The sequence below is a fragment of the Labeo rohita genome, chromosome 16, assembly GCF_022985175.1.
Source record: "Labeo rohita strain BAU-BD-2019 chromosome 16, IGBB_LRoh.1.0, whole genome shotgun sequence".
Classification (NCBI taxonomy): domain Eukaryota; kingdom Metazoa; phylum Chordata; class Actinopteri; order Cypriniformes; family Cyprinidae; genus Labeo; species Labeo rohita.
Window position 1 is genome coordinate 35,503,888 of NC_066884.1, and position 15,682 is coordinate 35,519,569.

General features: G+C 35.6%; 1 protein-coding gene across 2 annotated transcripts; it reads left to right on the plus strand.

Annotated features, from left to right (window-relative positions):
* Positions 1–6,083: 6,083 nt before the first annotated feature.
* LOC127178457 (keratin-associated protein 10-10) lies at positions 6,084–12,970 on the plus strand. 2 transcript variants are annotated; one of them, XM_051131344.1, is made up of 9 exons: positions 6,084–6,163; positions 7,586–7,649; positions 7,828–8,118; positions 8,941–8,969; positions 9,177–9,272; positions 9,390–9,549; positions 9,642–9,712; positions 9,803–9,901; positions 11,524–12,970. In XM_051131344.1, the coding sequence occupies exons 2-9, from the start codon at positions 7,586–7,588 to the stop codon at positions 11,770–11,772; spliced, it is 1,059 nt and encodes a 352-aa protein (XP_050987301.1). In that variant the 5' UTR covers positions 6,084–6,163; the 3' UTR covers positions 11,773–12,970. The 2 variants fall into 2 exon arrangements, with proteins under 2 accessions (XP_050987301.1, XP_050987302.1); XM_051131345.1 differs by lacking the exon at positions 6,084–6,163 and adding an exon at positions 7,090–7,456.
* The last annotated feature ends 2,712 nt before the right edge of the window (positions 12,971–15,682 follow it).

The window sequence follows — 15,682 nt, forward strand, 5'->3', positions numbered from 1 at the left end:
TAAAAGGAGTATAGATTATATTGATTAGATGTCATTTTCAAAATGTTATTCGCATATTACAAGAGCTTGTCACTCAGCGATAAGCACTGTTATTCAAAGAAATTGGCGTTAGATAGTGAGATAGTCTTACAGATCGAAACCGGGATGGCGTTTTTATGGGCGGTTCAGTTGGCAGTCTATGGAGCCATGGAATAAAAGAATAAAAAAGGTAAATTTTATTTTATATTTCAAAATCCTGACTTTATTTTCCCAATTCCGAGATTATATCCCACAAATCTAGAGGAAAACCAATTCGTCATTATCTCTTTTCCCCTCGGCTTATATCCCACACTTCTGGCTTTTTTCCCTCAGAATTAACAAACTTATTAGTTTTGTTAAATCGAGTTATAAAGTCAGAATTAGTAGATATAAACTTGCATTTGTGAGGAAAAAAGTCAGAAAAAAGTTCAGTAAAAGGTTAATAGTACTAGGTTTAAATAATATGTCATGCTATAACAGTAGGGCTAATACAGTACATCCCCTATGAACAGCATATGTGAATATTATGTAGACCTATTGTTTAAATCAAATTTATGCTTTAAAAGTAGAGTAATCATAGCAGTTTTCATCCATAGTATGTCCGTTTAAACGTCTGCGTTTAGATTCAAATGGCGTCTTTGACAACAGTATTGTATACAAATTATTTGCATTCCAATTTTGACATCAAAAGGCACAAAACTATTTTTTTTTCTCTTATTCTATGGAGTTTACCCATTTACCTCCACTTGCTGCCAGTGTTTTTCTGCAACCACTATGCGCGCACAGCTGAAAGTGACATCACTGTGACGTCTACTCGAAATTGGTCTATAAACTTGGGTTGTGTGTTGGGGCAGGGTGGAGCTAAATCCTTCAGGACATCAGTTCTCCCGGAGCAGGACTGGACACCCCTGGGTAATATGGAGATTCTGTTAAGCTTTGGTTGGTAAAGACAGTCTTTGCGGGTTATGCGTTCAAATCCCTGCTGTTTTGGGGTTTGAGTCTACCAACATAATAAGTTGGTAGACCCTCTAAACTGGCGTCTGAACTTGTAGGCCTAGGATGAGTGGTGTCTAAACCTGTTCCTGGAGGGCCAATGTCCTGCACAGTTTAGCCCCAAAACACCTACCTAGAGGTTTCTAGTGATCCTGGTGCATTTTTCCCCTTTTTGCTTAACCTTAGAGCAGGGGTGTCCAAAGGGGTGTCCTGGAGGTCCGGTGTCCTGCAGAATTTAACTCCAACTTGCCTCAACACACCTGTCTGTCCCAAATGGCACACTTCATGTGCACCTGCAGTCTTGTGGACTTACAATAGTTACCACATGAGCATGTCTGTTAAGGACATGAGACCGTAGGGCCTAGATTCAGTTCCTGGATTGTGACACCCCTGTAGATTATAGTTTCAACCCTAATTAAACGCACCTGATACAGCTAATCCCATCCTTCAGGCTTATTTGAAAACTACATGGTATGTGTGTTGGAGCAGGGTTGGAACTAAACTCTGCAGGACTGCAGCCCTCTGGGAACTGAGATTGACACCTGTGCCATAGGTTAGTTCAGTTCATGAATCTTTCTCCTAATGAACTGATGATCTCAATCAGGTGTGTTAAATAAGGGAGACATGCAAAATGTGCAGAGCAAGGGGGGGCCCAGGACCAGGACTGAGAACCACTGCCATAGGGTGTCATTTTGCCTTTCAGAAGGGTGCACGTGAATGTCCCCTTTGTGCCCGCTCCCTTGATGCATTGCTCAGCAGACTACTGACAGTCAAGGCGACATTACATCACAAAAGTGGAAGGCTGTGAAGGTTTAGGGTGCCATTTGGGACAGGGCCAAAGTGTCTCTTTGCTGAAGACCTTGATTAGCTGGTTTAGGTGCATTTAATTAGGCCTAGAGATAAAACCTGCTGGAAGGCGGTCTTCCAGTTTCAGAATTTTACACCCAATTTTACAATTTTAAACCACAGACCATGATTTATAGAGTGAACACAAATGTGTGGTGTTTACTAAACCAACCCCTGAGAAGTGTTGCCCATCTTTTGATTCTGAATTGATTCTCTATACCCCTTTATGCAGGGTTTGGCAACTTTGGCCCTTCACTTTCCTGGAGTGCTTATAGCCCTGTTTTAAAGCTGGAATGTTGGTTTTAGCTGGTTTATGCTGGTCCTTTGCTGGTTTATGCCAGCAAATGCTGTTTTTTTGCTGGTTTATGATAGTCCAGGACCATCTTAAAGAAGCTACCGACCAGCAAAGAGCCAGCATAAACCAGCAAAGGACCAGCATAAACCAGCTAAGGACCAGCTAAAACCAGCATCCCAGCATCAAAACCTACATAACCAGCATATGCTGTTTTTTCAATGGAGAGTGCACCTTGAGTACACCCGGGAACCTCCGGGTCAGCATTATTATGTTCCTCTCTCTATATATTATAGATATATGATATTGTCTATATCAGGGGTCTCTAACCCTGCACCTGGAGAGCTACGTAGTTCAGCTCCAACCCCAATCGAACTCACCTGAACCATTTAATCAAGGTCTCCAGAGTGCTGAATCAAAGTTGGAACTGAAGTCTGTGGGAAGGTAGCAAGGAGCAAGGTTGAAGACCCCTGGTCTATTTTATAAATCAGTGTTTCAATGGTTACATTGACACATTCATTTTAATGTCACAACTTGTGTATCATCTACAACAGTGCTTCCCATCCTTGTACCTGGAATGCCCACACCCATATTAAGGTCTTCAGCTCATTAGTAGAGACTTTAAGACTCCAGGAATAGGGTTGGGAATCACTAATCTAGAGTTTCGCACATGCAAATACAACTTCACTTGGTTGTTAATGTGCTCAGAACTCATATTTATGTCATTTGGGAATCCACTTGAAAAGCACATTAGCTCAAACTCTAATCAAATATACCTAAACAAACTTATCAAGGTCTCAAAGATAATAAAGATAAAGATAATCTATAAAGCTACGGGCAGGTGTGTCTTGAGATCCAGAGTTGCCTAGACCTGCCTTTATGGCAGAACTTACCTGACCTTGACATGGTAAAGGACTTGGTTCCAAGTACCACAAATCCAGTCTCATAGTAATAAGTTGTAGGGGTACAAGCAGTTATCTAAGAATATCAGGAGTGTGCAATCCTGCTCCCAGAGGGCCACTGAGCTGCAGAGCTTAGATCCAACCAGGACCAGTCAATCAAAGTCTTCAGGATCTCTGCTAGAACCTTTCAGGCAGTTGTTTGACCAGGTTGGAGCTGAACTCTGCAGGACATTGTAGAATTAATCACCCCACATATGAATAAATAGGTAGTTATTGTTTTGCCAATGTATTCTGTCTCTGATGTGAGCTCTCAAGAAGGATGCCCCTACTGAAACAATGTCCTTGTAGTTTGAGGTCCCCGACTGCTCCATTCAAAACAGGGTTGGAACTTTAAATGACCTTCAATTCAACATCTTTGCAGCTTTTCAATGAAGCATCATACTACCTCAACCATCTGTCTGGCAACACCAGGTGAAAAAGCTAAGTATCTATAGGTTTTCATACAATGCCAATCCTTATCAAAGGACGGACAAGTCTGCATGTTTTCTAACATTTGGCCAAGAGCAGAGATTAGAATCAACATTTCATTCAACAAAAACAGTTTTTTTTATGTAATAGAAATGGGAACATAATTCTTTTCAGTCATTCAAAGCGTGGTGGTGTGATTCTGAAGGTTTTCTATAAAAAATACATATTAAGTTTAATGAATCTTAACTTCTACTGCTCATTGCCTGAATCTTTTCAAAGATGTACAGCATAATCAAAAAATCAAAAGCCCAGTAACAATCAGACTTCAAACTAATCTTCAAACTGTTTTTGACCTAACATTCACATTTGTTTTGATAAAGTTTCAGTTTATATTTGTTTTGATTTTGTAACTTAATAGTCAAACACCAGCTTTGCATGTAGACTACGCCAACCAGTAAAATTAGTAAACTTGAATATCTTGTTTTCATAGCCCTTGAATCATACAGGACACATTAGTGCTAAAACGTGACTCCCTTTCCATTCTCCGTCAGCTATGCTTTCAGAGAAACATTTGATTACTGATACTGGACCACACCTGCATTTAGTTTCAGCATTATAAGTTCTGGCAAAATGAACCCTCTTTATTTTCAACCCTCCATACACACAAAAACACAGTACAGTGTAGCGTGGATTACAAAAAAATTTAGTGTAGATTAAAATTAGAATTAGTGTAAAAACTATGAACGATGCTATAGTATTAGAAAGTCCCAGAAATCCATGTTTGTCATCTGAGAGTCCACAATCCTTCAGTGTCTCAGAGCTGGTGCTCTGCATTTTTGTGATACACACCACTACAAAGGGGTAATTGTTGTGGGAAAGTCTTGATTTCACCTGTTGAAATCACCTTCAAAGTCCGTCTTACAGCAGTGTGACATGCCACGGTTTCTACTTCTCTCAGCTTGCCCCAAATAGATCTCCAGAGCTTTTCAAGCATGCAGTGAGTTTATGCTCATGCTGAACAAAGAGCTCTAAACTCTAATTTTACAGAATAGATGAGATGGACCTTGAATTTCACAAGAATAGTTTCTTTGACCCAAATTATTTGTGAATGACCATTTGTGAGTAGCTTTGCTAAAGCTGAAAGTAGCTTCAAGAATTTCTTGTAGTATTGTGAAAAGTTTGGATATTAGAGATATGTTTACACAACAACAATTGTGCTAAAAATGGAAAAGTTTTTCCTTTGCATTTTTTAAAAGTTCCACATTCAGACAACAATGTTGTCAAAATGATCCCTATTCACACAGATCCGCAAAAATGACTAAAACGCTGTGCACGCATTTTATGTCTTAGAATATACATTTATTTAATACTTTCCATGGTTCTAATTTTGTTTCCTTGCTTGAGTACATAATATTTTATTGTAGCCAAAGAAGTGTGGAACCACAGACAGGACTTTGAGGAGATTTTTTTTGATCAGTTGATTGATTGATGTAATGTGTGCCATACATTTATTTCATACTATACTTCAAAACCACTAACATATTTATCAATATATCACTTAAGACATACTGACATAAAAATATAATTAAACTTTATTTGGAGTATTGTTTATCCCACAATGCACATTTCTTAATACTATGCCAAAAATGTGTTTTAATATCACTGTTAATAAGGACTGAATGACCTCTTTAAGATACTTAAAGTGTACCGTATAACAATCAAATATACTTATGTTTATCTTTAGATGGGCCTCAGCACTACTTCTGCACAATTAAAGTGCATTAAGTACAAAATTAGTTGTTCCAATTTAGCAGATAGTTGCTTAGCAGAAAATAAATGTATTTCAAATACATTTTAGTGTTTGGTATTTTTTTCCAGTAGGATTCTGGGTTTTTTTGTTGTTGTTTGTTTTGTTTGTTTGTTTTTTTAAGCCATTAGTTATTTATTCGCATGAACTGAAAATGTTAATTTTTTGCATGAGCCGAGTGAACTATAGCTGTATCAGGTTTTTTTTTTTTTTTTTTTTGATTGACTATTTAAATTAAATCAATTTCCTTTTAACTGTTGTTGTATTTTTCTTGAACTGTTATAACAATAGAATTTCTTTCAACCAACTTTCTGCATCCTGTGATGCTTTTTAAATATTAAAGTAGTTCCCATGTTAATCGTTTTTCATTTTAACACTTTTTTAAAATTAAATGTTAGTTTTATATCATAAATTATAGTTTTATTTTATATATTAATTATTATTTAAATACATTTTTTATTCTTATTCTTATTACAAGGCTAATAAATCAGCCTAAATCTGTGTTTTTACATTTTTGCTCTTACACTATTAAATGTATAGTCTTGTCTAGCAGTTCCAGACTTCTCGTAAACATAACTCGTAATATCAATAGAGTGTTGAATACATCATTTCAATAAAGACATAACCCATCATTCTACTTTAAGCATACAATCAGCAGACCAATCCCATGAGTTTCCACTAATTAGGAAACCTTCCCTCTGATGTCACCACACTGGAGGAGCAAATAGCAACAGAGAGGGAGAGAGAAAGAGAGAGAGGATTATATAGACACTCTTAACTTCATCCACAGCTGCTACAACTCCAGTCCAATCCGTGCTTTCCCACTGTACGGCGAAGGTAAGCAACATTTCCCAATATGCCGGATTAAGATGTAAATGTATAAATAGGCTTTGGGTCCAGCTGTGGGCTACAGGTGTAGCTGGACGGATTTTCGCAAAAGATGCTGTTGCGTAGAGAGGGTTGCCATGTTTTCAAACAGGTGATACTGAGAGTCTAGAAAAGACACAAGATGCTGCATATGACAGATGCTAAATATTACAGATGTATATTTAGTTGGAAAATACTGCTGTTGAGATTTCTTGCTTTATATCTATCATTTGTGAGAATGACATCTGTGCAATTTTTCTTATATATCAGTTATCAAATTAATGTTATAATGTAAAATAAATGTTATGTTAAATAAAAAAGTTTAGTGAGATGCTCAGCAGATGCTTTCTGAACAAGTAACAATATCAAATCAATAGTAATTACAGAAATTCAACAGTATTTTATATATTTGATGTTTTTTAAAGAAAAAAAATCACGTTTAGTTACTTGCAGCATTAATTATTTACTAGCAATTTCTGCGTGAAAATTGTAAATCCTTCATCAATTTTTTCAGTGTATCTAAAAATAATAATAATAATAATAATTTATGTATATCCAATTAGCATATGATTTTATCCAAAGCAACTTACTAAAGCAATTCAAGATCCAATAATAATTAATGGCAGATTAATAAACAAACTAGGGAAGAGGAGACATTCAAATAGATGATTAAAGTCATCTGAAAACATGAATGTATTACTGCGGAATAGAAAGAGAAAGAGTCATAATTTGGGTGAACCAATGTTGTCATTGGTTTCCAGGGTATTTTCCTGACGGGGTTGATCTCCGCCTCATGGGGAAAGGGGTAACAAGCCGTGCTTTGCACTTACGCCCGTGGGATTCACAGAGAACAAACAAGTTGTTAATTGTGTGTGGGCAAGCGGCCTCGCAGCAAGGGAACTTTTATAACTATGAACCGGTGTGTCTGACAGCGAAATTCGACCGAAGATTGCAATTTCTGTGATGTAACATCGATAGACACACTGAGATGCCGCCTGTTTCAAATTCAAATACATGCGCCAGTGGAACCCGAATGAATGTGGCTCTGTTTTGGCCAAACAATTGACATCTATTCAAAGAAATTGACTCTGATGACATGCTCCGCTGCAGATCAAAGCAGAACATCATGATCAGAGGTCACAGGAGGTTAGGCGCGTTCCGCAATGCCAAGTATGACAGGTCAGGTTTGCATAGCTCTCGGGGAACATTCGTCTCCAACGTCATGGATGCAAACCACAGTGCGACAATAAGTCACAGGCAAAGGTATTTCTCCGATAACGATGCCTTGCTTTTTGTTTGCTGTTGGACCTTTTAAATGTGAACTGTACCAGCAGCCAAACTCACCAACATCCATAAACGACATCAGTATTCCTGCTGTTTTTCATCATGCAGATGGCGCTGGGAGAAATACATTGCACTATTGATATAAGCAAGGCTCGGAGGTCTTCGAAAACAGGTTTGTTATTGTACCTTTTCATGCAATGGTACGTAAATTAATATTTAACATGAATTTTTTTCCATGCATTTCTCAACTGGCCAAGTAACATTTAACCACATGCAAATATGGCAAATGCCCTAGCTGTCACAGACATTTGCTGTTCTTTATCTGTCTTTCCAATCTGTCTTTTCAACAGGCTTCCTGTTTTTTCTTTTATTGCAAATGAGTGTGCTCTCTGAAGTGTGGACGTCTGATTCCACAACGGATACAGCCACAACCACTGTGACAACAGATGCTATGTCATCTACAATGTCAGAAACTGCAAGCCAGAGTTTGACAACTGCGAATACAGTAAGCGTATCCTCCTCCACTGACCAGTCGTCATCTATGGCCACATCAGGCTCATCCATGACAGCTTCACAGAGCACTAACAGTAGCATTAACAATGCTACTGGTGCCTTGACAGGCATTAATAGTACGGACACAGGTATTCTTTCTGTCTTTCTGTTTGCCCATCTGTATTATTCTTGTGTGGTTGTGATGTTAAATATGTAGTTTCCATGTACAGTAGTTGTTTATTTATTCATTTATACACACTGGTAATACACAAACACAATGTAGAATAGAACAGAATAGAATAGAATAGAATAGAATAGAATAGAATAGAATAGAATAGAATAGATCTTTAGTGTCACTGTTTTAAAAATAACGAAAGACATTTAGCAGCACACAACGGATATAACAATAGAACAATATGTATACATGCATATGATTATATAACTTGCATATATGAGAATATAACATATTTGTGACCCTGAACCACAAACCAGTCAAATAAGTATCACAGGAATATTTGTTGCAAAGCCAATAATAGTATGTGTCAAAATTATCGATTTTTCTTTTAAGCCAAAAATCATTAGGATATTAAGTAAAGATTGTGTTCCATGAAGATATTTTGTACATTTCCTACTGTAAATATATCAAAACTTAATTTTTGATTAGTAATATGCATTGCTAATAATTTCATTTGGACAACTTTAAAGGCAATTTTCTCAGTATTTTTTTTTTTTGTACCCACAGATTCAAGAATTTCAAATAGTTGTATCTCAGCCAAATATTGTCCTATCTCAATTTAAAAAAAATTACCCTTATGACTGGTTTTGTGGTCCAGGGTCACACATGAAGACAGCAAGATAGATACATGAAAAATAGCACTAAAATCCATATAAATGTTCACAGTTTTGATGTGACAACAACTAAATTTTATTTATTTATTTTGTCTTATTTGTTATTGTCCTTACTTGTCTAGCGAATACGTCTTCCGAAAATTACAATGGGGTAAGTGCCGGGCAAGTACAATAAAAATGAGTTACTTGTAGTAAATTGCTAGTAAATTTTACAATTAATTGCACAGAGATGGCAAATAACACATTGAAATATGAGATTTTGAAAGACTTGAAAAACCTACTCCAATGATGTTTAAAAAAATTCACAGTGTAATATTTGTGTAATATTCTTGAACTGAATCTGTTTTTTCCCCAAAAGCTATCCTGTCCAACATTTGGTTGCACTACGAATTGTTACGCCCAGTACATGAACACGACGGCAAAGTCTTGCAAATCCAGTGAATATTTCTGTGAGGTCAGTCTGCCGCGCTGCGCTTTCAGATGGGAATATCCAGTGGAAAGTAATCCATGCAAATCATGCACTGATGCAGGCTTGATTTAAAGAGTTACTTCTTGTTCTATTATGCTTCAGATAATGAAACAGGACGCAGGTTACTCTGTCAGCTGCAGTGCCTCATGTGGCGTGTCCTGCGGGAACGGGACTCTCGGTAATTGCTCCGTGAGCTGTTGCAACACAACCAACTGCCTCAACAACACTCTGCTTAGCATGTCCAATTCAGCCAGTTCCACAGGTAACCTCAAACTCTTTCTTTTATTGTCTCTAACATATGTGATTGGTCACTTTTGAATATTGACAGTTTTATTGCTGTTGTCTTGTCATTAGTAGCTACAACAAAACCTACTACTACAACCACAACCATAAAGGCCACAGTTCCAGCCACCCAAGCAAACAATGTAAGAACACACAGTCATTTGTCACATTTGGTACAAATTAATACTTTTTGCCACCTTCTGACCTTTCTTTCTTTTCCTTACTCCTAAAAGGGCAAGAAGTGTCATAATATCAAGTGTAATGGGGCAACATGTTACAAAACCAACAATGCCGCTATCATGATGTGTCCAGTTGGTCAGGACTACTGCATGGTAAAGTAAAAAAAAAAAAAAAAAAATTAATTATTAATAAAAATTGCATTCATTTTAGAATTTAATGTTACTAAATTTCTTAATTAGGTTTAATTGTCCTAATCATATTTTTTATTTGATTAGATGTTCACACCAGGCCTGTTCACATCACAAATCGATAACTAGAACTATAAAGTGTTGATAATCACTCTAATTCTGTGAGAAAACAATGAAAAACATGTTACATGTCTGTCATTAAACTGCTAACTTAACCTTTGTTGGTCTAATTAAAACTATATATATATATATATATAGTATATAGTATATATATATAGTATATAAATATAAAATGTCATATTTATAGTTTGCTATATACAAATAAAGCAAACTAAAATCAGAATTACAATTTCAATTGTAACTTTTTTATGGTAAAGGTATGTTGTAAAAAGGCAACAACAACAACATAATAATAATAATAATAATAATAATAATAATAATAATAAATTGACCTACATTAAGTGACATTTTGACTTATGTGTAAAGAAAATATATCAAGTTTATGGTCTTTAAAAAATAATAATTTAAGGTTTGAGCCAAAACATAAATATAACTAAATGTAACATTTTACAATAACTTTTCTAAGTTAACCTTAATTAACCTTCCTAAGTTAACACATTAACTAGAATTAACCAATAATAGGCAATACATTTGCTACAATATTTATGAATCTTTGTTAATATTAATAAACATTAATAGTTAATGTAAATAAAATGTAATGTGAATAAATACACTTGTTTCTTATTAGTTCAAGTTATTAGTTCAGGGTTCATTAAAAAATATTAACAGATACAAGTTTTGATTTAAAAAATGTATTAGGATATGTTGAAATTAACATTAACTATGATTAATGCTTTAGAAGAATTGTAATTGTCTATCTTAACAAACATAGTTTTAACTAAGGAAGATTAACTAAGGAAGTTTATCATGCTATTATACAATTTATGTAAATTCTGAGAATTACTTAAAGTATTTATTTAAGTTATTGGAACAAAGTTTTTTTTTTGTTTTTTTTTTTTTGGAATCACTTTCAGGATGATTTTTGCAGCTGATGAATGATAAAAAAACAACATTGACAGCCAATCAGAGTCCACCCTACATTAAAGAGCTTAAGAATTTAAAGTGACGGAACTGTAGCATGTGCTTATAATAAACAGAAAGTTATCAGCCTTTGGTGTGGACTCTCTAGTAATCATTAAATAATTATCATTATAGTTTATCATTCTCAAATTGTTATCCCTCAATAATAATCACCACTACATGACTTTAAAAACCCCCACTTCATCTTCCCATATCAGCCAGTCCAAATGAGGGGGCTGTTAAAATAAATGGGGGCTCGTCCAGGATACTACTGACAAAATACTCAATTAGTCTTCTTTTTTAGACACAAACACACACAAACACACAATACACATTATATTTATATATATATATATATATATACTTATATATATAAGTGAGTAAATAGTGTAAAGTTTTCACTATTGTATACTAAATGATATTGGTCTAATACTGATCTCATGCTCTACTGCACTAAATTAAACATGAATGTTAAAGGAAAGTAACTCATTGTCTCCTTTCCCTAGCTACAAAAGACATCTGGCACCCCAGAAAGCTGGCAGGCGGGTTGCAGTACAGATTGCAGAAAGATGACAGTTTGTACAAGCACCACTACTACCTGTTACTTGGAGTGCTGCAATGCCACTACATCTGCCTCATGCCTCAAACTGACAGGCGACGTGAACATGCCCAGCTCCGCCACCAGGGGACTTCACTGTCCCACACTGCTCACGGCCTCTTTGCTGCTCCTCTGGATAGTTAAAGTCTTTACTTGAGCGTAAAAAAGTCGCATTCAATAAGCAGTCCAGGGAAGCTCAGTTTTCTATTAGGAGAGTGTTTGTGTGTTTTAAAGCTGATTGTACTTCTTCTACTGTCACTTTTACATTATTTGTGATACAAGCAAATGAAGGTGTGTGTGTGTGTAGGGTCAGTGTGAGAAGCAGAATGTGTGTTTGTGTGTGTGAGTGTTAGTGTGAGTGTGAGTGTGTGTGTATATATGTGTATAGATGCCAAATAAGCTTTACCATGGGCATCCGTAGAGAGTTGTGTCAAGTGGGAACATGCCTGTTGTTGGATTCTTTATATCACAGAGTTAGACAGAAAAGATCCACAGAAGAATATATTAACACTGCAGCAACAAATTAGAGGTTTTGTTCGTCTCACGAGTTGTGTCTTTGATTAATTCTTGCTCTTTTTTGGCGTTAATATACACTGTAAGAAAAAATCTGTAGAAAAACGGACAATGACATGGCAGAAAATTACCATTATCATTTCCGTTCAACTTTGATTACAGTCAATCATAGTTATTTGAAGCTTTTTTTCTTACTCGTATTTTGTTTTGTGTTCACTGTATACAGGTTTTGTGCTTTCTAAAAATGCAATTTTATATTCTATATTACTCAAAATACTCCAAAGAATATTATCACAATGCTCAGATAATCCATTTTCTGATACTAAAAATATGAAATAACAAATTGGTTGTCCAATCAGACAGATTTCACCCTGTGTGCATGCAAAAATAACAGTTACGTACAAACCAGTTAACGCCAAACAAATGGAGTACGCACTTTATGCATCTAAATGGAAATTAGACAATGTAAAATATTTATAATGCATTTATAATATTGGACATATGAAAGCCTGTGGGTAAAACCCACACTCATAAACACAAAGCTTTATTTTTACAGAGAAATGTGTTTATTAAAATGTCAGTGTACAGATCTAAGAGCATAGGCTACGCTTCTAATTTTCTTAAATAACATCTGATTTCAAAAATCTGTCAGAGTAACTAGTAATAATCTATTAAAGGTCATGATTAGGATTTTGACAGCTCGGTTCATAAGGGTTGCAGTGATGTTTATTGCTCTGTATTGCTTTAATCTGACAGCAATGTAATACTATATATGTACATATATATACACTAGCACACAAGCAATAGATCTTAATTGCTTTTGAAATTAATAAATAAATCTTCTCAGCACCCTGTCTAGCATTTATTTGTACACTGTTCTTTACATTCTTCTGAAAATGTATTATTTTTCTTGTTTTCTTGTTCCTGATCTTACTACACAGCTGTGTCAATCACATAAATTAACCAATTACACATGATTCAGGCTTGGGAAATTAGTATGGAGAAATATGCAAGGCTAATGAGGAGATATTTTAGATATGAGTAAAATAGAATACTAAAATACTCCTATAGGGTACAACAGGGCTAAAGGTGCCCGGGGGTAAAAGGTGCCTTTGGTATTATATTCCTCTAAAACACTAGATGGCAGAAAAACATGACTAAGCACTTTTCAAAACATCCACTTCTCAAGATATACATGCAAATTTGCCTGATCTTTGATGCGCAGCAGCACAAAGTCTATTCTGTGCTTCCTTGATCTAATATTTGGCGTTTTTAAAAATGTTGTAGATTTAAGTAGCAAATGAGAATCACTAAAATTTTGAATATATCCTGAGACAAAGGTCTTCTTAATGATTTTCAGTTTTAAGATAATTAAAGCAGCAGTTTTTAAATAACGAAAGGATATGTAAAAGTATGGTATTTGGGGTAAAAAGTGCACCTGCTGTTGGGGCTAAAAGGCACAATAATTAACATGATAATTAATAGAAGGTTGACTTTTCCATTTGTTGACATGACACTGTTAGAATCAGATGGTAAATATCCTATATTAGGCCTGTGTTGGGTGTCCATCCTAAAGATAATCATCATGTTTAGAATGAAACCATCATATTTAAAAACAATATTAATCATATCATACAATAAAATAGAATTTGTTGTTACTACTGTAAATATATATCAGATGCCCATTTTCCACAAGTTGATATGATTCTTTAGGGTCTTAATGAAAAGTCTATAATATACTTTGGTTAAAAATTCTCAGTGGTTGTGTAAAACAACACCATTTTTACCTTGTCAAAATGAGCTCTGCAAAAATCATCCCATTCTGAGAGATTGTTCCTTTAAATGCAAATGAGCTCTGCTCACCCCGCCCCTCTCTTTTCTCTACTGCTCTGAGAGATTGTTTACTTTAGCCGCATTTAGCGCGTTTAGCCCCGAAACCTGCTAACTAGCACGTTATTAGGAAAGGTGATTGCAGAGAATCATTAAAAAAACCCTTGTACTCACCTCTGCTGTAGGTGAAGCTGGATCACGAATGATTTGCGTGAACATACGTGCACTTATGTAGATCGGGAGGCGCATTTCCTTCACAAACAAACGTAATCCACTGCATCTTCAGCTGCTCAGATGTCGGGAGTAAATGATGACCACTATGTTCATTATTACATCCAGCAACACAATAGCTCAATCGCTCAATCAGAGATACTCTTGTCTAACTTACATCCCTGCTCCAGCATCGAAGCAATGGAGGTGGGACTGTTACAGCTGATTTAGGGCGGGTCTGAAGGTAAGACGCTCATGTCAATCAACTTTTGTGGGAGCGGCCTCTGTGGGTGTGACGCCACACCGACAGGCATCTGAGAACGGCTCGATTTGAAAAAGGGGATATTATTTTTACAGATTAATAAAACAAAAACACTGCATGGATTTTTATCATTACAGGGTAGATGTGTACACACACTGCCAACAAACATCAATGTTCAAACAACACGAAAAAGTGAACTTTGCATCCGATGACCTCTTTAATGTTTTCAGAATCTTTACATTTTAAAATGATTTTGTTTATGTATATTAAAATATATGTTTTATATTAACATATTTTAATGACAGTATATTTATTGAACAAAAATGCATCATTTTATTTTAAATTAAGCAGAAAAGTCAGCGCGGATAGCCTTGTGGGCCATTGCGCTACGGGCATCTTGAGTTCGAATCCTGGCTCAAGGACTTTTCCCGGTCCCGCCCCCTTCTCTCTCTTCCACTTCGCTTCCTGTCAGCTATGATATGTCCTATCATAATAAAGGCAAAAGGCCAAAAATAAATCTTAAAAAAAAAAAGCAGAAAATAGTACAAAGTTTGCTAAAGTGATTATGAACCAGTATTAACTTAGACATTATTTAAAAAAAAAACATATTTTAGCTAAAGTATTTGTACCAAACTGTGTGCCTTTTACCCCACGCTGGTGGGCCTTTTAGCCCTTGCCACCTCCAGTGTTGGGGGTAACGCATTACAAGTAACTCGAGTTACGTAAGAATATTACTTTTTTCAAGTAACTAGTAAAGTAACGTGTTACTTTTGAATTTCTAAGAAAATATCTGAGTTACTTTTTTCAAATAAGTAACGCCAGTTACTTTTCCCCCCCATTTATTAATTGACAAGTCTCCTGTCGGGAAATTGGGAGAAAACATGATGTTACTGTAGTTCTAGACTAAATGTGAACATGCATTAATTCATCTCACTCACAAAAACAGATTCCTCAGAATGAACAAAAACAGTGAAATGCAAACTCAGAATATGAAGCAACCCTGCAATAATTAAATATGTTAAATAAAACAAATATCCTTTATGTATTTAATCCCATTTTATTAACCAGTGTCTTTGCTGCTGACCTTCGATGATGCAATTCAACCATTCTAATAGGCAAAAATTACTTTAGATAAATTAACATTTGTGCTTCATTTTTTATAGCTGAAGAGTGATCTCCTGCATAAATGTACTTTTCTTTCAGCCTGAGGTGAATTCATTTCAGGGCTTTTACATTAGAATTGTTTTATATT

Coding starts and splice junctions, on each gene's coding strand:
- LOC127178457 (XM_051131344.1), top strand. CDS start 7,586: ATGGCGCTGGGAGAAATACATTGCACTATTGATATAAGCAAGGCTCGG. Junction 8,119..8,940: donor CATTAATAGTACGGACACAG/GTATTCTTTCTG, acceptor TTACTTGTCTAG/CGAATACGTCTTCCGAAAAT. Junction 9,713..9,802: donor CAGCCACCCAAGCAAACAAT/GTAAGAACACAC, acceptor TACTCCTAAAAG/GGCAAGAAGTGTCATAATAT.